Source organism: Schistocerca nitens, chromosome 7, assembly GCF_023898315.1.
Source record: "Schistocerca nitens isolate TAMUIC-IGC-003100 chromosome 7, iqSchNite1.1, whole genome shotgun sequence".
In the NCBI taxonomy this organism is placed as follows: domain Eukaryota; kingdom Metazoa; phylum Arthropoda; class Insecta; order Orthoptera; family Acrididae; genus Schistocerca; species Schistocerca nitens.
Genome location: NC_064620.1, coordinates 283740798 through 283768464, shown reverse-complemented (window position 1 = coordinate 283768464; position 27667 = coordinate 283740798). Strand labels below are relative to the sequence as shown.

Below are 27667 nucleotides of genomic sequence, written 5' to 3'. Positions count from 1 at the left end.
GTTGATGTGGCCAAGATAAAATTGTGTTCGCAATTAAGTGGTAACATTTAACCTTGAGTTTCAATTAATACTGATTAGCAGGACACGGAAATTTTATGACAATAATGACGCAGCTGCTGACAGCAAAAATTACCGAAAACCGAACGGGAGTGCTACACCTTCCCGACGAACGCAAGAAATGTTGTGTACCTTCAAATGAGAAGTTTTGGAATATCCGACCTACAGCCGAGACCTGTATCAAGAGTTAATACAGGGAAGTGCTTATCTAATAACTTTTTAATTAATTTTTTTAAATCATTTCATTTTACTTTCCGGATAGCGATAGGGTACGTGAAAGCTGCGCGACATTCTGTGTTTATCATAGGGCTGAATAAGTCTTTCGAACGTTCTGCGTGCAAGGTGTAGTACGTAGTGGGATGTTTTAAAGTTCGCGGAAATGAGCTACGTATTTTGGTTGGTGTGATTGGTACATTTAGTAAGGCTAAAGTGAGCGGTGTACCGAGTTAGATCGACTACACTGCACTGTGTAAGTCGATAAACTCTTTGGAAGATGTTACAACAGGTTGAACACACGTGCCCCCTACATCTCCAACCTTGTCACGAAGAATCGCACCTGCTGCTACGCTCGGTGGTGGTTCGCGCTGTTACGACGTTCACCGTGAAAACGCTTCAGCTGTCGGAGAAGGTACCACGAGTCCGTTATGGGGCGCGCCTGCAATCTTTCGAGGGGTTAGCAGAAGATGGCACAGACCTGCACGGCGTCGGCGTCCACGTGCGGCGCGTCGGCGGCCTCGAGCAACTGCTGGTCTGCCCAGGCGCGCACGGCGTCGCTGGCGTCCCTGTAGCGGCGCCAGAGGTCGACGGCGTGGCGGTAGCGCGAGCACAGCTCGCCCAGCGAGCGGCGGGTCTCCTGCCAGCTGGCCACCGCCTCTTCCACGGCCGCAGCCACCTGCCGAGTCACCTCTGGCGCGCAGCTGCCCGACAGCGCCGCCGCCGCCTCGTGCAACTCTGTCAGGAGCTGCTCCCTTTCTTCCAACGACCCACTTAGGCCCTATTAACACACACCGACATGTCTTACCACCGACCCTCTCAGGCCCTATTAAAATACATGTGCATACCTTACTTTCCTTTTTGATGGCGGTTCCAAGCCTGTAGGTACAAATCAGGTTACCTACATCTTTCAATATACAGCGTGTTACAAAAAGGTACGGCCAAACTTTCAGGAAACATTCCTCACACGCAAATAAAGAAAAGATGTTATGTGGACATGTGTCCGGAAACGCTTAATTTCCATGTTAGAGCTCATTTTAGTTTCGTCAGTATGTACTGTACTTCCTCGATTCACCGCCAATTGGCCCAATTGAAGGAAGGTAATGTTGACTTCGGCGCTTGTGTTGACATGCGACTCATTGCTCTACAGTACTAGCATCAAGCACGTCAGTACGTAGCATCAGCAGGTTAGTGTTCATCACGAACGTGGTTTTGCAGTCAGTGCAATGTTTACAAATGCGGAGTTGGCAGATGCCCATTTGATGTATGGATTAGCACGGGGCAATAGCCGTGGCGCGGTACGTTTGTATCGAGACAGATTTCCCGAACGAAGGTGTCCCGACAGGAACACGTTCGAAGCAATTGATCTGCGTCTTAGGGAGCACGGAACATTCCAGCCTATGACTCGCGACTGGGGAAGACCTAGAACGACGAGGACACCTGCGATGGACGAGGCAATTCTTCGTGCAGTTGACGATAACCCTAATGTCAGCGTCAGAGAAGTTGCTGCTGTACAAGGTAACGTTGACCACGTCACTGTATGGAGAGTGCTACGGGAGAACCAGTTGTTTCCGTACCATGTATAGCGTGTGCAGGCACTATCAGCAGCTGATTGGTCTCCACGGGTACACTTCTGCGAATGGTTCATCCAACAATGTGTCAATCCTCATTTCAGTGCAAATGTTCTCTTTACGGATGAGGCTTCATTCCAACGTGATCAAATTGTAAATTTTCACAATCAACATGTGTGGGCTGACGAGAATCCGCACGAAATTGTGCAATCACGTCATCAACACAGATTTTCTGTGAACGTTTGGGCAGGCTTAGTTGGTGATGTCTTGATTGGGGCCCATGTTCTTCCACCTACGCTCAATGGAGCACGTTATCATGATTTCATACGGGATACTCTACCTGTGCTGCTAGAACATGTGCCTTTACAAGTACGACACAACATGTGGTTCATGCACGATGGAGCTCCTGCACATTTCAGTCGAAGTGTTCGTACGCTTCTCAACAACAGATTCGGTGACCGATGGATTGGTAGAGGCGGACCAATTCCATGGCCTCCACGTTCTCCTGACCTCAACCCCCTTGACTTTCATTTATGGGGGCATTTGAAAGCTCTTGTCTACGCAACCCCGGTACCAAATGTAGAGACTCTTCGTGCTCGTATTGTGGACGGCTGTGATACAATACGCCATTCTCCAGGGCTGCATCAGCGCATCAGGGATTCCATGCGACGGAGGGTGGATGCATGTATCCTCGCTAACGGAGGACATTTTGAACATTTCCTGTAACAAAGTGTTTGAAGTCACGCTGGTACGTTCTGTTGCTGTGCGTTTCCATTCCATGATTAATGTGATTTGAAGAGAAGTAATAAAATGAGCTCTAACATGGAACGTAAGCGTTTCCGGACACATGTCCACATAACATATTTTCTTTCTTTGTATGCGAGGAATGTTTCCTGAAAGTTTGGCCGTATCTTTCTGTAACACCCTGTATACTGTGGATTATGATGCTTCTCCATTTTACTTAACATCCGAAAACATTCTATAATTACGCCTTGTGAATATGAAGATGCTGCTACCAATTAGCCTACAGAAAACATGTACTATGTATGCGTCACGAGGCGTCTGCTATCGTATGTGCAAGGGCAACGGAAGACGAACAGCGGAAGTCCTAGCGGCCAACACCAGCCGTCTCAATGTTACTACGACGGTCGTTCAATAAGTAATGCCCCACGTTTTTTTCTCAGATCACATTTACTGTTAAGAGTCAGAATTTGGCGAGAATATACATCGACAGGTCTTGTCCATGTCCTATTTTTCAACGTGGTCTCCATCACGTTCTATGGACGTACGCCAATGCAGTGGAAGAGAATGTTTCCCTGCTGGCAAAAGCTCTTGTCCTGTTGGCGTAGCCATGTTTTCACTGCATGACTGACACTCTCGTCATCATCTGTGTTCCCCGTAGAAAACCTTTAAGCGGCCCAAACAGATGTAAGTTCTAGGGTGCCATGTCTCGAATGGAAACGGGCACACAATCTTCCCAATCCCACACTGGCTTGAGTACACGTACAGGTATCGATCGTACTGGCCACGGGTCTTCTGGTGAAACGGAATCGCAGCCGTCAAAACAAAAATGATCGGCTTAGGGCAACGCATTCTGCACTTTGATGTGCCCAAATCCAACACATTCACTTTTTTTAGCTCAGGATCGAGAAACGAAAACTTTTTGCTTACAGAATAGATGTATCTGGTGGTAAAACCCAACACTTGTTGATTAACCCCTATTGCAGACCGTTCCTTAAACTGAGAGTATCGAGGGACCATTACTAAATTCATTAGATACAGCTAAAGATCTTCTGCATGGTGCCTGTACACACAACTGATGACGTTTGTACAGCGTTAGAGCACTTTATAGGGATTTTCCTGTGTTTTTCAAATAGTTCAAATGGCTCTGAGCACTATGGGACTTAACTTCTGAGGTCATCTGTCCCCTAGAACTTAGAACTACTTAAACCTAAGGACATCACACACATCCATGCCCGAGGCAGGATTCGAACCTGCGACCGTAGCGGTCGCGTGGTTCCAGACTGAAGCGCCTAGAACCGCTCGGCCACAGCGACCGGCTTTCCTGTGTTTTTACTGTGTCCACCCCCCCCCCCCCGCCACCCCCTCCATGCACTGATGATCAGTAACCCCTCTTCAATAATACCTCTACTATATTTTAATGTCCGAAAGGTGGACAACATTGAGCATTGGAGATGCAGCAGAAGTTCAGATTGAACGAGGATGGAGATGGGCAGCGGCCTCGGTCTCGTTTATGGAAGCATTACGGCTTTCTTCTCAAATAGTTTACAGAAAGTACAGAAAAGGTAAAGCGGAATGGTCCGACACGAATGGGGATACCATTCCTCCCTAATATGACGCACGTGTCTAAACAACTGTGCACATTCGATCAGTGTGAGCTGGCAGAACATGATCAGTATCAGATGCTTCTACTATTATGGTTTTTTTTTACTCCGGGCATCTCGCATGGTCAATCACATGTATGTTGAAACAAGGTGTTTGCGGCAGTTTGCTCTACTTTACATTTGTTACGTGTCGATATCGAATGTACAGATCAGGTACTCCGATGTTCTACAATATCAGAGGCACATTCCAAATGAGATGGTTCACAGTCATCGCACACTGTGTCTCAATGTTTTATACAAGGTGGTACGAAGATTAGAGACGTCCCGTCGGCAACGAGATAATTAGAGATGGAATAGAAGCCCGGATTACGGAAGGAAACATCCCGTCATTTGCCTTCGCTGATTTAGAGGAATCACGGAAAAACTAAATCTGGATGGCCTGACGGGAATTTCGACCGTTATTCTCCCGAATGCGAGTGCAATGTGTTAATCACTGCACCATGTCGCTCGATGCGTCCTATAAATATTTCTGCGACAGTCTGAAACAAGTAACTCAATACTGCAAACACAACCTCTCGCAGCCTGATATATTCGCGGATGATGCTGCTGTGCAGAGAAGTTTCAACGCTAGAAAACTGCACCGAAATGAAGGACCTGCAGAGGATCGACGCTTGGTGCACTGGTTGGAAGCTGGCCCTCAACAAAATGTAATATATCGCCCACAAATAGGCAGAAAGACCAATTACTGTATGAATAAACAATTGCAGAACAATCAGCAGAAGCAGTCACACCCATAAAATATCAAAGAGTATGAGAGGTGGAGAGATTTTAAGTGGCATGACCACATAAAACTAGTCGTAGGTAAGACTGAGACACATTGGAAGAATTCTCAAAAAGTGTAGTCCACTCGCAAAGGAGGTAGCTTACAAAACGCTCATCCGATCAATACTTTAATATTGCTCATTAGTCTGGGTTCCGTATCAGCTAGGTTTGATAGAGGAAAAGGCCACACAAGAGAAGGGAGTTTCGTTACAAATTCATTTGATAAGCACGAAAGCGTCACGGAGGTGCTCTGCCAACTCCAGTCTCAGACGCTGAAAAAAAGGCGTCCTGCTTCACTATGTGGTTTACTGTTGAAGTTCTGTGGGCGTACGTTCCTGTCACCCTATACATAGCTTCCTCGTACGGTACATATACCTCGAGAAAAGACAATGAAAGTAAAGTAAAAGAGATTCGAGCTCACACGGAGGCTTACCAACGACTTTCTTCCCGCAAACCATTCCCGACTGGGGCAGGAAAGGGAGAAGTGACAGTGGTACACAAAGTACCCTCTACCATACACCGAAAGGTGGCTATAGTTAGTACGAACAATGTTTAAAGATAGGTACTTCGGATGACGTGAAGGTATACAGTAATCAAACTTCGGTTGAACAATCACACTCATTACGGCCAAAACAACTAACGCAGAAAGTTTTCCAGTTTTTTGATTCTGTCTTATATGACGCTTATTGCTACGTAAAACGACAAGATATGCTGCCTTTCGTTTGGGCTGGAAAGAGAGAACAAGGTAAACAATCCTTGTATTGTTCGTCCAGCGCCTGGTCGCTAATTCAACACGGTAAGAGGGAAGTGACGTAGCAGCAGGCAACAGAACTCATAACACACTTCGAAGAGGCACAGAGCGCATGCGCCACAGAGGTATGTCAACCTTACAGTAAGGAGGCCACACGTACAGATGGAAACCGATGTGCACACCGCAACCTGGTTATGATGTGGGTGTGAAGGTAAAACTTTTGTGGTGTTCTTAACAACCACATGTTCGTAAAGATTTCGGGCTTGACGACTTGAAAGAGGGGGCGAGGGGACAAATAAATCGTCTACCTATGTTACTGGCTCAGGCTAACGACAACACTCATACATACATACATAAGTTTCAGTTTGATAATGCGGGAGTACAGCAAACTACTTACAACGAGCAGCAAATAGAAATGGCTGCCTCTCAATGACTTTTAATGGTAAACTGCTGTATTTCATTCTGTAACATTATGACGATAGAAATGTCGTACGTGGGCTAACAGCCAACATGATCCGCTTCCCGCCGGTGAGGATTCCACTCATGGGAAACTATGCCACGAAGACAACGGCCCCGTCATTCGCTCCGCCAGTTTAATGCGCCCGTGGAGGACCCACTCAAAGCAATACACTGCGCAGTGACAGAAAGCACAGCGCTGCTGTCACAGCAATACCGAAATCGAGAACTGGGGCACAACAGCTGCTTTCTCAGCAACCTCTTCAGCGTCGGCTCGCACAATCGATAGTGCACTGCGTGCTACCGGCATCAATGTTTCATTTGCTTCACAGCAAATTTATGACATTATCTCGTGACGGAATATGCTTACACAATATAGTCAGCTTCCCTGATCTCATTAACTGGATGCCAGTTTGCAACAAGAAAAAAACGTCAGTACTAACTGGTTCCTGTGTTGGCAAAACAACAACTTCAGAATATCTCAGAAGGAAAAACATTCCCCAAAACTGGAAAAATATGGTACCAGTACTTATTCATAGGAAAAGCGACATACAAAGCATAAAAAACTACAGACTTATCAGCCTCCTCTACAATGTACAACGTATCACTAAAATTTGCACCAATCACATGCAAAAAAAGCTTAAGACTTTTAATCAAGCAAATGAATACGAGACCTTTGGAAGCTTTTATAGCAGAATGAACCATTTGAAAGTCGAGAATGGTGCTATACGGTTGAAGAACGTATATGAGTAACTATTTCGTCTGGAATTTATTGACTTTGAGAATATTTTTGACTTTGTTTCATAAAAAATAGTAATAACAAGCCCTGAGAAACAAAGCTTTCATTCAACCTCTTCTTACTATATTCAAAACCATAATTATGCCTACGCTACGGTATCCATTCCACTACATCACAGAGAATTTAGAGATTGAAAGTAAACTGTTTAGTGTCTCAAAACCTAAGCCTCCTACGTGTCTCAAACTGAAAGCTTACAGCCAGCACGTACCATCAGTTCTGACTGTCGAGTTTGGGGGTCCAGCACTAAAGCGATTACCTGGAAACCTAAATGTAATGGGATCGAATCCCGGTTGGACAAAGGAATATTTCAGTCTGTATTTAATGTAGCCTTCATCTGTAAATGCTGTGAAGATTAGCCAGGAACGACACCTGTTTCGGATTGCACCTTAAATTGCAGGTCCCCTCCTCATAGGAGAATTGCTGGGTAGGTTAGCGCCACACACAAAACGCCTTAGTGCGTCCAGCTGGAAGAATTGTACCATGCAGTTGAGCCACACGGAAATTCTGTTATCATCTTTTGATTTACGGCGGTGAGGAATGACTTTTTAATGCGGAAACAATTCGAAAACTGGTGGAAGCTCAGCGAGCAAAAGGAGTCACTCGGAGAAACGGGAAAAGAAGCTAATGGATCATGGAATAGACTGAGCTAGAAGACGTAATAATTAAGAGTGTAATGAAAATCAAATGGAGTTGGTCAGGACACATATCCAGGAGGAGGAGGGTGTATGGTTCAAGGAAGTTCGTTGCTAGATAAGAAAACGCCGGAAAGGTTTGAAGGTGGGTGGATGACATTAGCATACTGAAGGAGTTAAGTAATTCGTATTGCGAAGTGAGCTTACACGAAAAGAGAACTATATGGCAGAAATTCAGTTAGCAAATAAAGTGTGGGACATTAAAATTGCTGCAGTTCTATTTTCATGATGCCCGGTAAAATTACCTGAACAGTTTCTTTTTTTCTTTTTCTTTTTTTTTCAATTAATGCAACCTGAAAATTATTTCAGAATTCATATATGCGAGCAATGCATTTAACTTTAAACAGGTCCAAGTGGTCTAGTAGATTGATACTACACAAGTAGAGGCAATACTAGATTCTCATTGTGGTGGTTATTTGCGACATCTTCCGTCGACCTTCAAGACGTGTTGAATTCGCCACTGCACGTAAGTTGTTTGGCCTGGAATGCAGTATTACTGTGGGTGGGTACAATGAGTAAATGGAATGGCGAAAACAGACGTCTTCGCACTGTCCAGCTACTTCCGCAAACCAATATGAGGTAGCCGACTCCAGTCCCCCTGTAGACATATGGTGCTACAAGTAGGGGAATATGGCGTAAATTGGATAGTTTGTACGTTAGTTGTTTGATAGTTTGTAAGGAAACTTTTTCCGTTATTTTTAGTAACAAATTTTCTAGTTTCCTGCCGTCTGATACAGGAACATTTATATCATTCTTCGTACTTCATTTAAACGCATCAGTGGTCAAATAACATCTTTTTGCTAAAAGATGTAGGTCTTTGTTGTTTCTTTCGGTGTTATAGTTTCATCTGTGAACCTTAATGCCGACATGGCATCCGACCGCGAAAAAGTGACCACACTATTCATCAGAAAAGCGGCCCAGGTGGCCACTTTTGCGAAAAAGTTTATTTATAATATATTTACCCCACAACAGTTTGCTACTTGTATATATCACACATAATACTACACAGTGACTTCTAAATCATTTTATATACAAAGCTATCATCCGTTATTCTATCCCTCTGTGATGAATTTCAATTAATTGAAATCTTTTCTGTTCTGTGTAGCATAGTGCAAAATTCTGATAGAAAACCGTCTGCTGTGTCAGCTTGATAGAATTTTAAATACCAGAGCACCAAGACGTCTTGAAAATACGTTCGGAAATCACAGCAATAAACATGCGATCCTGTTTCGATGGAAAATGTGTGTGTGACGGTGAAAAATGATGTCTTTTCCTGTAGCAGCAAAGCAACATAATGATCCACGTAACACACATAAATGAAAAGTTCAACGAAAATGTAGAGATACAGTAGGTGGCAAAAGAAGTAAATGTATTTGGTTCCTATATATTATTTTCTTTTTCTCTTAAAGTATTTGGTGTGATACTTCATAATATTATGTTGATTCAAAATATGTAAGCGGTAAGCTTCTGTCAATAACCATGGTTAGGTGAAAATTCCATTTCCCTAAGAGTAAGAATGGGGCCATGCTTTGTCTTGCTTCGTGCATTACCAAGACAAACCTCTAACCTGAAATTAGTCGTTTTACTAACGTGACGATCGTAAATACATTCTCACCTGACAGTCATCGTTTACTAATATGACGATCGTAAATACGTTGTAAAGCGTATATTAAAACGTCTGTATCCGCAGCCCGGCGAGCCACATCGTTAGGACATCCAGCGGGAGCCAGGACATAGCGGGGCGACACATGCGGACATGCGGCGGAAGCGGATTATCGGCAGACCACACCGGATAGTTCACCATCCGGTGCAGCTGTTGCCGTTAAGTAGGGTACTTTATTCCTGGCACTTTCTTTTTCGTACAACTCTCCATCATGAGTACAATATTAGCAAGATATGGCCTCTAGGGACCAAAGAATTTTTAACACCAACAGTAAACTGAACGACAAATAGTAGCCCGCATCTCGTGGTCGTGCGGGTTCGATTCCCGGCGGGGTCAGGGATTTTCTCTGCCTCGTGATGGCTGGGTGTTGTGTGATGTTCTTAGGTTAGTTAGGTTTAAGTAGTTCCAAGTTCTAGGGGACTGATGACCATAGCTAAGTCCCATAGTGCTCAGAGCCATTGGAACCATTTTTTGACAAATAGTAAACAATCTACCAACTTATACAATTTGGAAAAAAGTGAAATACATACTACACATCTGTAAATAAATCTACAAAAAAACATTCCGACTTATCTGTGTGGTTATTTCAAACCATAAATGACACCTATAATCCATTCATGTTAATGGCGGTTGAGCTCCGAAGTTGGGGACTGAATTACTTGGAGGGGAAAAAAAATAAAGGAAAGAAGCAACCAGCCAATTTTAATGCAGTTTTATTTATAGCAAGGCTTCGAGTGTAATTTCCGACACAAATTTGTAAGCCGACTACATGGCGAAAGATGTGCTGCATCAGTGAAACTAAAAGTGTATCCTATGTACACATAAATGGAAAAAAAATGAGCTAAAACTTACACGATAAAAGGCAGTCGATAAAAGCGTTCAATTGACGATATAAATGTCTTAAGCCAACTGATGACTTGTGAAAGGCCGGAAAGCTTCTTTACATTAATAAGGCTAGATAATACGTGACTTGCTGCTTTGCTTCTTCAAGTAACATTAATACAAATCTGCCAAACTGCACTTTCTATTGAGTGTACTGGTAAAATGAATATAGAAGAAAAAGCTGATGGAGAGAGAATATTAATTACACTCTAGGTACTTCCTGAAAGATGTAATACTGCAAATACCGGTGAAGTACGTATGTTAAAGAAATGAAGCATTATAATTAACAACATACTGCAAGCAGCATTCTTAAAACATTCTTAAGCAGTATAGTAAAAAATGTAACAACAACAGATAACGAATAAATGCGGACACCTCACGTTTACGTGCTATTTTATAAGCAAGAAAATGAATACGATAAGATTACTAGACGCTACCCCCCTTTATATGCTAATGAAGTGTTATGAAATAAGTTGAAAAATCAAAGGTATTATTATCGTTCCGAAACGGAGACAGGTCTTTAGCTTTTAGATACATGTTTGTATAGCTATGGATAGTATGAAATTTACCCTGTCTTCCTTTTCAAGTTTCTGCTTGTCAGGGACATACTTTCAGTGGCGAGGAGCTTCACCTAGGCTGAAGTTCTCTAAACAAGCACAATATGGTACAGTTATATTCACGGTCTGGTAATCGAGGCATTTCCTCGAAGCACTAGTCAAGTTTCAGCTTTGGGAATTTTCTTCTGCGCTTTATCGTAAATCTTTGTTGGAATGTAAAATTGTTGGAATGTGTTGCACGAATACGGAAAAGCAGACGGGAGTTCAACGTCTTGATGGCTGTGCGTGTACGGGCAGGTCTAATTATACTCTGAAATAGATCGCGATTTGTCGGCCTGAAAGCTCCAATTGTAAGACTGCGCTAGCATCTTTTGCAATATTCGCTTTTGATCCTCTACTTCTCACCTGATATTCCAAGACCGGTAAGATACTGCGACACATGGTTATAGGCAAAAAATTTCACGAACGACGCTCGAACCAGGCGCGTCAATAGAGAAGCGCAGATTTTTGCCATGGCTTGGACTCGTCCGTCGCATTTCCGTCTCGGTACCGCATTCTGGCGCGGTTCTAATTAATTCGGGCCATCGATCAATGGACGCGTCACGCTCATTACACCACGGCCTTCTTCCATACTTAGTGCAATTAGTGGAAAATAAAATTCATTTCTAAGTTCACTACACGAGTTAAACAAGCGGCATGAAACCGTCTGACCATTGCTATATGCAAGGAGATTCAAATTTCCGCAACTCTCCGAGAAGCTCTTGCAATGTCAACTTTCACGAGAGCACAGGTGACAGCTCCCGGCCAGAAATACAGACAGACGGTGCTCCCAACCTCGCGAGAGCCAATGCGTCCTTTCCTAGTGCTGCCACAGACAGAAGCCGTTCTACGGCACTTCCTACAATCAACGGGACGTTCAAAATGAAAAGCAATTTAGATCTATATAATGCGGGACAGATTAAATTTAAAATCGTAAGTCGCTGAGCTAACAGACTAGCGCGATTTTGAAACTACATTGGCGTAATCTTTCTGGGTTATCAATTTAGTAGTAGCTTCGTTCTGGTTTGACGTTTCAACTCGTCATCTTTTAGCTAAGTGAATTTCGACGAGAAGGTCTCACTCGCATGTGAACTACTGATGATTTAGAATGATTGTTTACCATTTTGCAGGCTGCTTAAATTAACTTCACCTACCCTGCATTTACAGATCTCTATCCGAGTTCGGGTTTAAACATACTTAACAATAATTTACCGGAAGTAACTATGAATACCTAGGAGCAGAGGGAAAGGCATAGGACGAGGGCAACGACAAAAGTACTAACGAGATTACGACACAATAAAATACAGCCATCTTCCTCTTTATTACATTAATGAAATCATTCCATCGATGTAGTAGAAACCGAAACCACACGACGCCGATAACCTTCTATTCATCAACGCTTGCTCAAACCTACGCCGCGTAAAGTTGGCAGTGTTCCGATATCCCAAACGTCGTATCCGGCTTTGCCTTTTCCTCTGCAGTCACCGCTTTCAACAGTTTCACGTCGCCACGAACTATTGGGATCTTATGAATCCCTTTTATTTGTGTTTGTTTCGACATCGTAAGGGTGCTTAATATCCACCGAAGTCATAACAATCAACATTTGTCTGGAGATGTCCTTTCAGTAAAATAAATTTGTATCTAGATGATCTAAAGAGCCCGGTAGCTGAGTGGTCAGCGCGACAGAATGTCAATCCTAAGGGCCCGGGTTCGATTCCCGGCTGGGTCGGAGATTTTCTCCGCTCAGGGACTGGGTGTTGTGTTGTCCTAATCATCATCATTTCATGCCCATCGACGCGAAAGTCGCCGAAGTGGCGTCTACCCGACGGTAGGCCCTAGTCACACGACATAGTAATCCATAGAGAAGACATTTTGGAAACTACTCAGACTTATAAGACTTGCAGTTGAAATTTTAAAACAAGTTATATCTAGTTACACTTAGAAATGTTCACCTATTGAGCAAGAAAACGTACTTTATGCCAGTCAAAACAATGGGAAACACCCGTGTTGCAGTTGACGGATTAAAAACGATGAATCATTTTAAAAGAGCCTCTATGCTAGTGGTGCAGAAGTTGCCTAATATTTTGTCGCTATAATCAGTGTCGTACCTAATGGAGAACTTGCGACTGCCTCGCAGCAGCACAGGAACGAATTCGGAAGATCATGCTTTAGGCGCCAGACTGAGACATCTTTTAAGCGTTAGACGCAATAATATTATTGTATTTCGTAAATTTGGTATATTATTTGAAATTTCCATTCTAGCCATGAGGCAAAATGGAGCAGAAGGGACGTCTGCTGAAAATGAGGTCAAGGCAGCAGAGTGAACGCGGAACAACACGAAACACATCGACTCATTAGGGGAAAGCTTGGTACTGGACACGAATAGAGCTGCGATAACTGGCGAAGTGTCCTTTTTCTTAAATGCCGTCGACTGAGAAAACTGAAAAGGTATTATTTGATTACATATAAGTACTGCGAAAAATTAACACTGAATAATGGCAGGCATGTTTCTCCCTGTCGCGTGGCGGCTCGCAATTTAGTCGACTTGCGTGTCGGCGATGATAAAATGATGAGGATAACACAGCACTCACGCTCCGACGGGACAAAATCACCGACCCGGCCGGGAATCGAACTCTGGCCACTTCGGTTGTAACTCAGCCACGCTGACCTTCCAGCTACTGGGGCGGACAAAATCATAAATGATATCGTCAATACTTCGCTGCCAGCTACTTATAACGAAACGTCTAGCTTTTTTTAAAAAGAATAAAAAAGTTGCATCAACGATTTGAAGGTATGAACATTACCAGCTTACAAGCATATTTCCCTCAAGGCTGAACTCCACGCACAAATTTTCCTCGTTTCTTTCAAATCGGTACGATATACGCGAATTGAGGAACCAGTTTTCCTCGCCAGGGAGACACCTACTGCGTGAAGTGTTTGCACGGGCATCGCACGCATTTTCGACTCTACGATCAAAATCCGCGTTTTCAGTTACTGGGGCCTATCATTCAAGCAATAGCTGCAAAAACTGTAGATGTGGAATCAACAGAAAACTGGTGCTCCGCTGCTAGTACAGAAGTAAATCAATTACGAACTGCGAAAAGCCTGAGTAATGGATAGCTAGACAAATCTCGGCATACCGTGATCGACCTTATACAACGAAGCATACAGCAATCGAATTTCTGTGCCAAAAATGTGAAATAAAACGATACTTGATAGACGGCTGCTGCAGCCAAGTGCAAGTGCGACCTACATTTACTGCAAATGTGCAAACTACATGAAATTCTAACTTCAGTGCCCACAGAACTCAAGTTGTCCAGTTTTTGTGGACGAAGAATATTTTAAAAAATGTCGATTGAGCTTCACGCATCCTGTAGCAATATCTTGAGGGTACAGATGCACGATTATCGTAACACATTTCAACTTTGGGAAATAAATACCTCACATAAGTCTGTAAAGTTATGTGGTAGTGACATTTCTACCTGAACTTAAGACAGAGAATCTCGGATATTAAAATACAGTCTCATTTGGAAAAGTGCTGAGAGGTGTGATAAGCGACAATGAAGACAACTGCACAGTCTTTTCGTATCATACAGACATCGCGAACTGTGAGCTAGGACAAGACTGTTGAGTAACTGCAGCTATTAATACTAGTGAGTAAGCACGACCGGTTGGTTCTGCGCAAATGCTGTCTAACTCGCGGACACAAGATCCGTTCTTCCCGGCTTATTAGCGGGCGCGCGATGACCACGTCTCCGCAGCTATTTTCGCACATGCGCGCTAAAGCTTGTCGTACCCTCTGTCAGGACCAGTCCGGCGAGGCGGGCGACAAGTAACTAGCGGAGAGTGCTACATCCACAGAGGGCCACAGCAGGCACGGGCGCTGCAAGCGTCACTGGCAGCCCGCCGCGCAGAGCTCACCACCAGGAGGCTCTGACGTCACCGCCGAACTTATCTAATCTGGCGACTACAGCAACTCCCCTCCCGCCCCGCTCATCCAATCCCGTACCAAGACGCCAAGAATTCTTTACGAACGAGAGACGGGCGTTCGCTGCTGGTAACAAAATACACTTAAATTGCGATTCGTGTCACAGCGCCACTTTATAAAGTATCATCTCGATTATATATGGACCACTTATAGAGTAGTCCCTTCCGAATTGTTGGTATCCAGACAGAGAAATGTACAGAATCGGCGATGGAATGGTGCGGGCAAATATTGCTCAAGAACAAGATGCCATTAACTGACACACGCTTTGTACAAACTGTAGTAAAGCCGTATGCCATGGTTAGTTGTGAGATCCTGAGGGGTACGTTCAGCTGTCTAAGTGAAAGGGTGTACATCCTTCACATACTTTCCCTTAACGAAGTTGAGAGCTGTGCTTCAAGTATATCTGTTGAGTGTAGATGACTGCGTAAAGTGTGGTGTTTGTGTCATATGGGGTGAACATAAATGGGAGAAGTGCCAACACAGCCTAGTCCTCTTAATGATACTGGGTACTTACAAAGGCGGAAAAATCGAATTTTTTTTAATGACTTTATTCAATTCTGTAGTATTTCCTGATTAAATTGATACATACACTACGAAATTCCTTGAAGAACTGGAAGGCCAAGTAAGAGAAGATAACATTATGATAATTGTGGACCTGAATGCTCAGATCGGCACAGATAGAAATGGATATGAGATGGTGATGGGCCCTTTTGAATTCGGAAGATGAAATGTTGACGGTGAAGAAATTCGAAATCTGTGCATAAGGAACCATCTTTTAGTGAAGAATACATTCTTCAGGAAACAAGAGAGCCATAAGATTGCTAGATATGGCTGGGATGGCAAATCTAAGACAGTTATAGACTATATATTAACGGACAAATTAATTGGAGGAAAAGTAAGGGACACTAAAGTCATACCAAGTGAGCACTTGGATAGCGACCACGGGTCACTAGTAGCTGATCTAAATTATAAGATGAAAAGTTTGAATGCTATACAAAGAATGCTAAAAATTAAGGAGTGGAAGCTGAAAGAAGAAGAAAATAAGAAAAGTTTCCAAATTCTAGTAGCACAAAATTGCCAAAAACTGAAAGGGGTAGTGTAGAGGAAGAGTGGAACCTATTTAAAACATCAATACTTAACAGTGCTTTGTAGATATGTGGCAAAACAAAAGGTAAAGTGAAAGATAAAGAAACCAGTTGGCGGAACGACAGAGTAAAAGATGCAATTAAAAAACATAACATGCCAAAGAAAAACATGGAGTTTGAAAAAAGAAATCAGAACCAGGGGCTGGTAACAAAAGATGAACACAAGGTGACAACACTGGAGAAGGAATACCAACAAAAGAAACTCCAAGTAAAGAGAATTGTGAAAGAAGAAAATGAGAAGAGTTGGGAAATATTCACACAGAAAATACAGCAGGATAGCAAAGGGAACCAAAAACTGCTATATGGGTTATTGAAAAGTAAAAGGTCTGATAGAAAAGACATAAAAGCAATTGAAATAGAGGATGCGGATATTATCAGGGCCATGGAAGTATCAGAGAATAGATGAAGAATTATTTTGAAATCTTACTGAATGGGGAAGGTGCACAAGAAAGTGACACAGAAGTCATTGAATTAGAGGAACAGCAGGATACAATCTCTTGGTTAGAAACTGAGAATTCCCTGAAACAGATGAAAAATGGGAAGGCGGCTGGAGTAGATTAGCTGATAGCGGATATGATTAAAGCTGCAGGAATCCATGGAATGGTTACACCGGGTGTTGGGGGCGATATGGAAAGAAAAGAAAGTGCCGGATGAATGGAAAAAAGGAATTATAGTACCATTGTTCAAGAAAGGTAGTAGAAAGAAATGAACCAACTACCGAGGAATCACACTGCTTTAAAATAATGGCAAAGGTCATAGAAAAAGGATTGTGGAAAATTCTAGAACACCAATTAGAGGAACAACAGCGTGGTTTCAGAAGCAATAGGAGAACAATAGATCTCATTTTCTCCCTCCAACAGTTAATGGAGAAATATTGGGAAAAAGAAAGGACTTGATAGTAGTATTCACGGATTTGGAAAAAGCAAGGTGATTTGTGAAAAAGTGACTCTGAAAACAAGTCACTGTGGCGGGGGTGGGGTGGGTGGGGGGAAGAGTCTTCATTTAACTTCAATGATGGCCTAACAAGCATTATGGAAATTACGAACATGCTTGAACTTGAGATTGAACCAGCCTGTTACAACTTCTGTACAAAATCAGATGAAAAGCGTATAGGCAAGCACAGCAATGGATGACACAAGCTGCCAAAGAGGCCAGCAGGACCATCATAGCCATGAAAAAGATAGAGGGGGACCTCCTTCTGGATCTGGAAGGACTGCTGTATGGTACAGGAATTGCTGATTAGAGGTATATTTAACTACAAAAGATGTGACCCTAAACTTTAAATGCATTTGGCTTGAAACTGCATTTTTCAAATTGGCAGGAAATATAAGTAGAGAACAGTACAAACAATTTTGTTTGGATTTTGATACTGGCATTCTAAATTTTGTACAAACATAATATTTTTCAATTATCCTATGTATACTGATAGAAAATAAATTGAAAATGACTCATAAAAATTATTTTGTATTTTGTTGTAGGACAAACAGGAGGGCTGCTGGAATTGCTGCTGATGACCAATGTTCCAGCTGCAATGAGTCTTCCACCTGGTGCAGCAGTTACAGGGTGCATCCAATGTGGACATAAAACCAAATTATTAACCCTTTCGTGGGCGCATTTCTTTTTGTAGCAACTCAGTGAAGATAATTTTTTTGCTATCCTATTAGACTTGTGATCAACTGACTATATTTTTCAATAATTTTATTTTTGTGATTTTGGACCAAAAACTATGGTGGTACATAGATCACCACAGCAACTTTGTGAGCAATTAAAACTATAGCAATTAAAACTATATCTTTTGTATGCTGTTATGTGTTGCCATTACAGACGTAAAGAGATGATGAACAGTGTTTTCTGTATTAAATTTTTGTTTTCTTTTACTTTAGTTAAAAAGTTTACTTACCACAATGTGAAAACAATTCTAGAAACTTTATCACACAATAAAGGTATAAGCTGATACAGATCATAGTAATGTATATTGCAGAAGTGAAGCATAGTGTCTTGACAACAGTAGTTATCCCATGACAAACAGAAACTGATTGTTGTAGCAGCTTTCACAAACCGTGCGCAGTGTAGTAGCACAAGATGTCATGCATAGAGGTGGTAAGACATATTCCCAAAATCTTTGTGATTCCCTACGTTGGAGGGACGTATGCTTCCCAAGGGCCACAAATGATAGTTAATTTTGTGGTAAGCATATTTCCAAAGTCCATTCCAGCAACTACTTTGATGCCAAACGTACTTTCCAAGAACGACTAAAACACCATTGTTTGGTGGGATATATATTTCCCACAATCCTGAAGGCTATATTTCATGACACACAGAAACTACACATGGCGTCACTAGATGCCAGGAGCTTACATAAGTGGTAACACATATTGCCTTAAACACTGTAAGGAAATACATTTAGTGGGAGGTATATCCCCCATGGCCCACGAAAGGGTTAAACACAAAAGTGTAAAGAATAAAAGTATATCATCAAAAACAGCATTTTGTTTTACTTGGTAGAAAGAAAGTCACAAAAATCACCTAGTTTTCATGTTTTCAAAGACGACTACCCCATTAAACGCACTATCTAAAATACCCAGCCACCCCTATGGAATGTGGAAATGTCCACTTGGTATCATGAGCGGCAGACTTGCCAGTATAAAAGGTGGGCAGTATTGTGTTGTTAATAGAGATACGTAACAGAGCAGTGAATCATGGGCTAGTCATTGGACATCACCTGAGTAACAAACCCATCAGGGATATTCCAATTATTCTAAAACTGTCCAAGTTACTGACAAGTGATGTTTCTGTGAAGTGGAAATGCAAAGTAACCACAGCTAACCCATGACCAGACAGACCTCATGTTCTGATGACAGGGGCAGTTTAATATTGTGGAGGTAGTTGTAAAAAACACGAAACTGGAGAAAGGGATCACTCATCAGTTTCAAAGTGCCACCAACAGTCAAGCTAGCACAATGATTGTGCTTAGGCAGTTAAGAGAAATGGAGTACATTAGTCAAGCAACTCCTTATAAAAGATACATTTTTGTAGTCAATGCTAGTTGACACTTGAGGTAGTATAAAGAGTGATGTTACCAGAGTGAAAACAAGTGATTCGTAATGATGAGTCACACTATACTCTATGGCAATCCGATGGAAGGGTTTGAGTTTGGCGAATGTCTGGAGAATGTTGCTTCCTCCATCATGTGTAGTGCTCACAGTGAAGTACAGAGTAGGCGGCCTTGTGGTACAGTGACATTTTTTGTGGTTAGGGTGTGGTCCCTTTACTGCACTTAACAAAATGCTCATGTGGAAAGATAGGAACATGTTTTACAACATTATCTACAGTGCAAAGTAGAGGAACAGTTTGGAGACAATGATTGTATCAGCACAGCAATGCGCCTTGTCATAAAGCACAATCTGGGAAGAAATGGTTTGTGGAGAATAACAGTTCTGAAATAGACTGGCCTGTCTAGAGTTCCGACTTGAACCCTATGGAGCACCCCATATTAATGTCCACTAATAGGTGTCTGAATACTTATCCTTTTGTAATATCAATAAAAGTGCAAGAATGTCAAGGGTCTCCAATTGACAATGAGGCACTGTAATATTAGAAATCATTTATGCTTGCCTCAATGGGCAGAACAATTTTCTCTTTCCTTAATCATCTGCATTAGAGAATTTAATACTTCCAGATATCTTATTGACTGCAGGTTTATCCTGTATACTTCTTCAGTGATTACGGTTATAAATATTAATTACACAAAGTACTGCTAATAGTTCCAATTCCCTTACTGACCGATCTCAAAAACCTTTTGTATAATAATCAATACTATTGTTGAGATATAGTCTTATTTCTGTTTGTGCTTCTACGGAATGAAGGCAGCCTGGCTTAATGGAATGTAGAGAGTGGACAAGAATGACACAACCTAGAAGGGTGAGAGAGTACATTCACTTGTTCCTTGGTAACTACTGGCAATCCACGGATACACTCACTTCGTACCGATTAGCAGCTACAGTATAAATAACATACAGAAGTAACAGGGACTCACTAAAATGGATTATAGAGATGTCTATGATTAAAAACACTTGCTACATTACTTATTTCTCAATTGACTCACACAACATAACAACACTCTGAAAGAGCCAGTCCTGACAGACTGCTCAGTTGACTGCAATTGAAAACAGAGGACAACCAACATGAAATGTGATTCGTATAGGCTTTTACATAACAATGAGAAGCAGTAGTTAGTATGTCCAATTCTATGAATAGATTTTTGCATACTGTTATGATGAGCTTCTGCAGTATATATATATATATATACAACAACAACAACAACAACTTTCTCTCGGTTTGTGCAGTTACCCCAAAATATGATACTGAGTGACATAATACAGAAAAGCAAGCAATGTAAGCCAGTTTTATCCATTGTCATTCATTCCAAGAAAATGTAATATAGTTGTGCAGCTCAAATTTAATGATACTTAATCTGCATTATATCCTGGCCTTGGTCATCTCCCTTAAAACTGTGATGCTCACTGCACCAGTAGAGTGGTTTATAATTGCTTATTGGAACATACAAGTACATGTCTCATAGAAATTACATGTGATTTACAATGTTGACTACTACAACTAGTGTAGTGAAGCCTATATGAAATTTTGCAGCATCACTATGAGCAACACATCCATTAAAAAGATTTTACTGCTTCATAATTATGCTGTTTGAAATTTAAATCCACGCTCCTACCAAGTATTCATTTATACTCGTGAGCTCATCTCTCAGCTAACAAACTATGGTGCACACTACTCTACACATGGGAGAAAATAGGCCCATGAACTGATTTATACTGCACTACAAATGTTAGTGGTCCCACAGTTTTTTTATTAAATATCAGGTTGTATACGTGGACAAGGAAAAAAAGTTCCCGGATTTCTCCCGGATTTCCCGGTTAAAAATACACTTTCTCCCGGGTGAAAATACACTTTTTCCGTGTTAAGTGACAGTATACTTTTCCTCGGAACTGTAAAACTTATCAATTTATAGAGATTGCAATGCACTTTTGTAAGCCAGTCGTAGTTCATGTCACATGATCACGCCAGCCGATATAGCGGATATTCAAAGCAAAGGACACGTCATGTCGTCAGCCAATAGCATTATCACTGTTAAGTAGCGCGAACACACAAACAGGAAAAGTTAATGGTTTAAATTAATATACAGGGTGATTCAAAAAGAATACCACAACTTTAAAAATGTGTATTTAATGAAAGAAACATAATATAACCTTCTGTTATACATCATTACAAAGAGTATTTAAAAAGTTTTTTTTTTTTCACTCAAAAACAAGTTCAGAGATGTTCAATATGGCCCCCTCCAGACACACGAGCAATATCAACCCGATACTCCAACTCGTTCCACACTCTCTGTAGCATATCAGGCGTAACAGTTTGGATAGCTGCTGTTATTTCTCGTTTCAAATCATCAATGGTGGCTGGGAGAGGTGGCCATAAGAAAAAATTGCAGGGGGTAAGATCAGGGCTTCTTGGAGGCCAGTGATGAAGTGCTCTGTCATGGGCTGCCTGGCGGCCGATCCATCGCCTCGGGTAGTTGACGTTCAGGTTTCATAACTAACCTTTTTCGTAGGACTCTCCATACAGTTGAGTGTGGAATTTGCAGCTCTCTGCTAGGTCTGCGAGTCGATTTTCCTGGGCTGCGAACAAATGCTTGCTGGATGCGTGCTACATTTTCATCACTCGTTCTCGGCCGTCCAGAACTTTTCCCTTTGCACAAACACCCATTCTCTGTAAACTGTTTATACCAACGTTTAATACACCACCTATCAGGAGGTTTAACACCATACTTCGTTGGAAATGCACGCTGAACAACTGTCGTCGATTCACTTCTGCCGTACTCAATAACACAAAAAGCTTTCTGTTGAGCGGTCGCCATCTTAGCATCAACTGACGCTGACGCCTAGTCAACAGCGCCTCAAGAGAACAAATGTACAACTAAATGAAACTTTATAGCTCCCTTAATTCGCCGACAGATAGTGCTTAGCTCTGCCTTTTGTCGTTGCAGAGTTTTAAATTCCTAAAGTTGTGGTATTCTTTTTGAATCATCCTGTACATAGTGTTGCTACAAGAAAAGCAAAGCTTTCACATACATTATTGATATCAACAATTAATAAGCTGCAAGAGAAGCTTAACATTCACGTATAATGTTTATCTTTGCGCGTGTTACACTTTAAGATACATCACGCAGATGTGCCAGTAAAATTTTTAATAACAACATAAATGTATGATCTGGGCTCGAAATTTTGCTAAATGGACACCCTCAAAGAGTTGATTTTTAAATGAGAGCCAAACGCTCTGTGATTAAAGAAATTCATCGCACATAGTTCATCTTGGGTAAAAGGAAATTTACTTTGAAAGTAAATTTCAGTCAATCATTCGCAATACTTTCCTGTGACCTGTTAGAAAGAGGTTCGTTTCAGCAGTTGCCAGAGAGCACCAATTACAGGCGTCACACTGCTTGCGCAGCTACGATGACGCAAGAAGCCCGTATGTTCGTATGTGTAAAACATTAAAAGATCTTACGTTACGTTATAAAAGAGACATGACATCAGAGGATATTCCAAGAGCATCGGAATTTCATGAACCATAATAAAGTGCATAATTCGGTTTAAAGTGCACATTCGTACGTCCAGATTCGGTTGTAAATTTTCTTGGAATACCAGAACTGTATTATTTCATTTTTGGTTCTTTATTATGGCATAATGCCATACTTGCAAGAAGACGAAAACATGCTCTTTTGAAATGCAGACAGTTGAAACTAGCCAATAGTGTGGAATTAAGCATTTCGTTACAAATAAATTGACTGGCTCAGCGGAAAAGATTAATAAAAACCACTTTTCTTTAGCAAACAGACAAAAATAACTGCATTGTTCTGCACGGCGATTAATGCTTGACTGAAATTGCCGCCCGGGGCAGATACCCCGGTTTGCTCCTAGTGAATATGGCAGCTTGCGCGCGACAGTAAAATTTTTCCGAATAGCATCTTGCTGCTACTGCTTATATAGCTAACAGACACACTTTAGTAGTAGCGGGAGAAGGTACTACACACACGCGACGCAACTGCACATGCGCATGGGCCCGCAAGCAACTGCTCACACAAATATAATGTAAACAGTTGCGACGTCACGCTCATTTGAGGCAATTTGTTGTTATGAGGCATTGCATAGTCTTCCTAAAGCCTCTGACACATTTTGCTGCTGGCAGATGCTTCTATGAGCACTGTGTTTTGTTGTTGTACATGGCACATTTCATTTGCAACTTAAGTTTTATTTTAGTTTTTTCTCTCGTCCATGTTTTATTGCTGCAGTATTATTCTGCAGTAGCGGGATACAGTAATATCCTTTCTTTGAATATTATTTCTTACCAGTCAAAATGACAAAAATTTAACTGAAAACTAAAACAAAAAATCCCGGAATTCTAAAAAAATCCCGGGTTTTTCCCGGCTTTCTCCCAGATGAAAAAATTCCCGGGTTTTTCCACGATCTCCCGGTTGTCCCGGGTCATATACACCCTGAATATACATTTCTTCATGGCTATATCTCAGTGTTAGTTCGGATGGAATCTGTAATGATTTCTGAGTTGTGGTTGGGCAGGAGCCTGTGATCTAAGAGCACAACTTCTGTTCTGCATAAAGTCACACTTATTTCGTTGTGTCCCCACTAATCTTCTTACAAGTAATGTCATGATGACGTTCATCAAATTCAATTCTGTCTTTGGTTCTACCATGTTATGTAAATATCTTTCAATTTTTGGGAAACTACTTTTGTTTGATGGTGTTATTTCCACAATTACATGAGTTTGTGTTTCGGATACATGTTTTTAGGTCACATGGAGCTGAATGTGAATGTCAGTGTGTGTTTGTTCAGAGCACAGGATAGTACATTCTGGGAAATTCAGTTGTTTATTTCCACACCTGTGTTTCCGATATGGGCATACAGTCCAATACAGTCTGCCAGGAAGCTCAATTGTAGTTGCATTTGTCAGTTAGTGTGCACTCTCTGCTGTTGATTGAAGATGTTGCATTATGGACATTTCTTCAGAGCACTCAAAGCACTCCGTCTTCAGGCCATGAGTGGCCTACTGGGACCATCTGACCGCCGTGTCATCCTCAGTGGAGGATGCGGATAGGAGGGACGTGGGGCCAGCACACCGCTCTCCCAGTTGTTATGATGGTATTCTTGACCAAAGCTGCTACTATTTGGTCGAGTAGCTCCTCAATTGGCATCAGGAGGCTGAGTGCACCCCGAAAAATGGCAACAGCGCATGGCGGCCTGGATAGTCACCCATCCAAGTGCCGACCATGCCCGACAGCGCTTAACTTCAGTGATCTCACGGGAACCGGTGTATCCACTGCAGCAAGGCCGGTATCCACTGCAGCAAGGCCGTTGCCCATTATTTTCATAGCTCAATTGTATTCTCCAACAATGGTCATTGTGAGTTCTGTGCAGGTGGTCAATCAGTGAAGACATATTCTGCACGCTCTATAAAGGCAATGTCATGATCGCGTTTGCTGTTCATTATTTGAGAAACAGCAATGTAATAAGTGTTGCCACAGCATCATTGGCTAATCAGCTGAAACAGCTGTTCTTCAGGCTAGAAATGGTTCTGTGATGTTTTGGGGGTGTTTTTTATACCATGGCTTGAGTCATCTCATTTAGGTTACTTAACTAAAGATTGTTATTTCAACATTTTCAGTTACCAAATGTTGCCCTTTCTGTAACATGATGAATGTACTGCTGAGTGAGCAAGAACAGTGATGACGGAACTAGATGTAAAGGAGACATTACTTCTTGCACCACAAACATTCTCTTTCCTGGTATTTGACGAATTCTCCAGTGAAACGTATCTGAGCCTGAAAGATTGTTGGAACCTTTTTTATACATTCAAGCATGGAAAACAAATATGTCAAGGCCACACAACAGCAGACTGCTTGCTCTACATAATGGACCACACAAACATCCTCTAGCACCCTTTAAAATGGTATGATTATACGTTAAACATTGAAATGTAAAGTCTGAATCGGCATCTCATCTGCTGTATATGATGTCAAGTGTCATTCAAAACCATGTCAAATGTTACTCTAATCAACAAACATCAAAGAAAGTTTTGCATCAGCCTGGTTCCCAGAACTCCTGAAGATAGACGTTAACTGTGGATACTGTATCACAGACACAGTCCCTTGACTGTTCAGAGATGTCCCTAAACCCACCCAAAGATGTAAAAAAAACATGCATGAACAGTTCCTATTAGACAGAGGGGGTCCGACAGCTGATCAGTTTCAGTCATTCCACCAGAAAGGAGGTACATCTCTCGTGTTTTCTGCAGTTCAACCATGCCTAGATGATCAATACCGCGGTTCGATCGCATCCACAATGATATTTTGTGCCAGGTATGGCTCTCAACAGGGGAAGTGTCCAGGCACCTCAGAGTGAACCAAAGTGATGTTGTTCGGACATGGAGGATATACACAGAGACAGGAACTGTCAATGACATGCCTTGCTCAGCCCACCCAGGGGCCACTACTGCAGTGTATGACCGCTACATATGGATTATGGCTCGGAGGAACCCTTACAGCAAAACCACCATGTTGAATAATACAGCCACGGGTTGACATGTTACAACTCAGTGCGCGATTGGCTGCATGGTGGGCAACTTCAATCCCGACATCCATGGCGAGGTCCATCTTTGCAACCACGACACCATGCAGCGCAGTACAGATGGGCCCAACAACATGCTGAATGGACCACCAGGATTGACATCATGTTCTCTTCACATATGAGTGTTGCATGTGGCTTCAACCAGACAATTACCAGAGACGTGTTTGGAGGCAACCCGGTCAGGCTGAACGCCTTAGACACACTGTCCAGTGAGTGCAGCAAGGTGGAGGTTCCCTGATTCTTTGGGGTGGCATTATGTGGAGCGGGCGTATGCTGCTGGTGGTCATGGAAGGCACCATAACGGCTGCATGATATGTGAATGACATTCTCCAACCAATAGTGCAAAAATATCGGCAGCATATTGGCAAGGCATTCGTCTTCATGGACGACAATTCACACCCCCATTGTGCACATCTTGTGAATGACTTCCTTCAGGATTACAACATCACTCAACTAGAGTGGCCAGGATGTTCTACAGACACGAAACCAATCAAACATGCCTGGGATATATTGAAAAGGACTGTTTATGGATGATGTGACCCACCAACCACTCTGAGGGATCTACGCCAAAAAGCCATTGAGGAGTTGGACAATCTAGACCAACAGTGCCTTGATGAACTTGTGGACAGTATGCCATGACGTATACAGGCATGCACCAATACAAGAGGACATGCTACTAGGTATTAGAGGTACTGGTGTGTACAGCAATCTGGACCACCACCTCTGAGGGTCTCAATGTGTAGTGGTACAACATGCAGTGTGTGGTTTTCATGAGCAATAAAAAGGGCGGAAATGATGTTTATGTTGATCTCTATTCTGTACAGGTTCCAGAACTCTTGGAACCAAGGTGATGCAAAGCTTTTTTTTGGTGTATTTTATTTCTTACTTTTACACAAGTTATTTGACAAAACATTTGATGGTAACATTCACACATCGCTCTGAGCACTAAGTTTTTGCCAGTTCCAGCACGATTTATCTGACATTTGAGAAGATCATAAGACTTTTCTCTGCTAGGTTGTGAGTAGACTGCACCTGACTTTTGTGTTCTCCTACTGGTGGTACGAATTCAGATGGAATTTTGCAATCAAACTCAAAGTCAGTCTCTGCAGTAATCATAATTCCACCCATTATAGACATGAAGTTACGATCTTCAACTCACAATACACTAAGAGCTTAAAAAGCATTCAATAGCTCCTAGGTACGCATCCAATGTTGACTACAAAGTTGCTCCAAAAAGGTTCCCCACAGTCACTACATAAAAGATCTCCTTCGTGAAAAACAAATCTGAGAGTGTGATTTTGGTGGTCTTCAGTGTCATCGATGACATCAATCCCACAATAATTGGCCTCTGTTTCAAGGGATTTATTGACTGGCCCATAACTCACTGCAAATTCTACGAGACAAATATTCTTCCCAGTTTTCTGATCTTTTCTCGTATTTTTCGAAAATTCTTTAGCCCAAAAGATTTGCGTCCAACAGCTTTCCAAAATGAAGCAACCTTGGCCTTTCTTCTTTGTGGATGGTGTTCAAAAATACACAATATCTAGATGACAAGCGTGACTTTGGATTGCAAAGCATTACACTTGCTTCTTGTTTTTGATGTATCTTGATTGCTGAGAATGTTGTACACCATCAAATGAAGAGCTGCCTTTCTGCCACCTTCTTTTCGCAGAGCTGTTTCTACAGTCATTCAAGTATTCTGATGATTAGGTCTTCCTCAGGTTTGGAAGATGATTTTGAAATATAAATGGCAATAGCAATCTCAATAGCTTAAGAATGTCAGAATTATAGTAATTTACCACTGACTCCTCTGCTTCTCGTTTGTGACTGACAAACTTTATTTTTATGTCCTCCATTTTCGGAACTGTTGAATTCTTGAGGATTTCATGAGGAAAAATGAGGCTGCAGAGTTTTTTTCCCTTTTCTTTAAGTCTTGTGATGATTGTGTATCTGATACTTCAGGACGTGTTGGTG

General features: G+C 42.0%; 1 protein-coding gene across 1 annotated transcript in view; it reads right to left on the bottom strand.

The window, feature by feature from the left end:
* Window positions 1-715: 715 nt before the first annotated feature.
* The window catches only part of LOC126194652 (muscle-specific protein 300 kDa), a 607158-nt gene continuing 580206 nt past the window's right edge, over window positions 716-27667 (bottom strand). Inside the window, exon 117 of the mRNA XM_049932837.1 lies at window positions 716-1051. Coding sequence (XP_049788794.1) covers window positions 731-1051 — 321 coding nt within the window. The 3' untranslated portion in view covers window positions 716-730. The remainder of the gene's footprint in view (window positions 1052-27667) is intronic.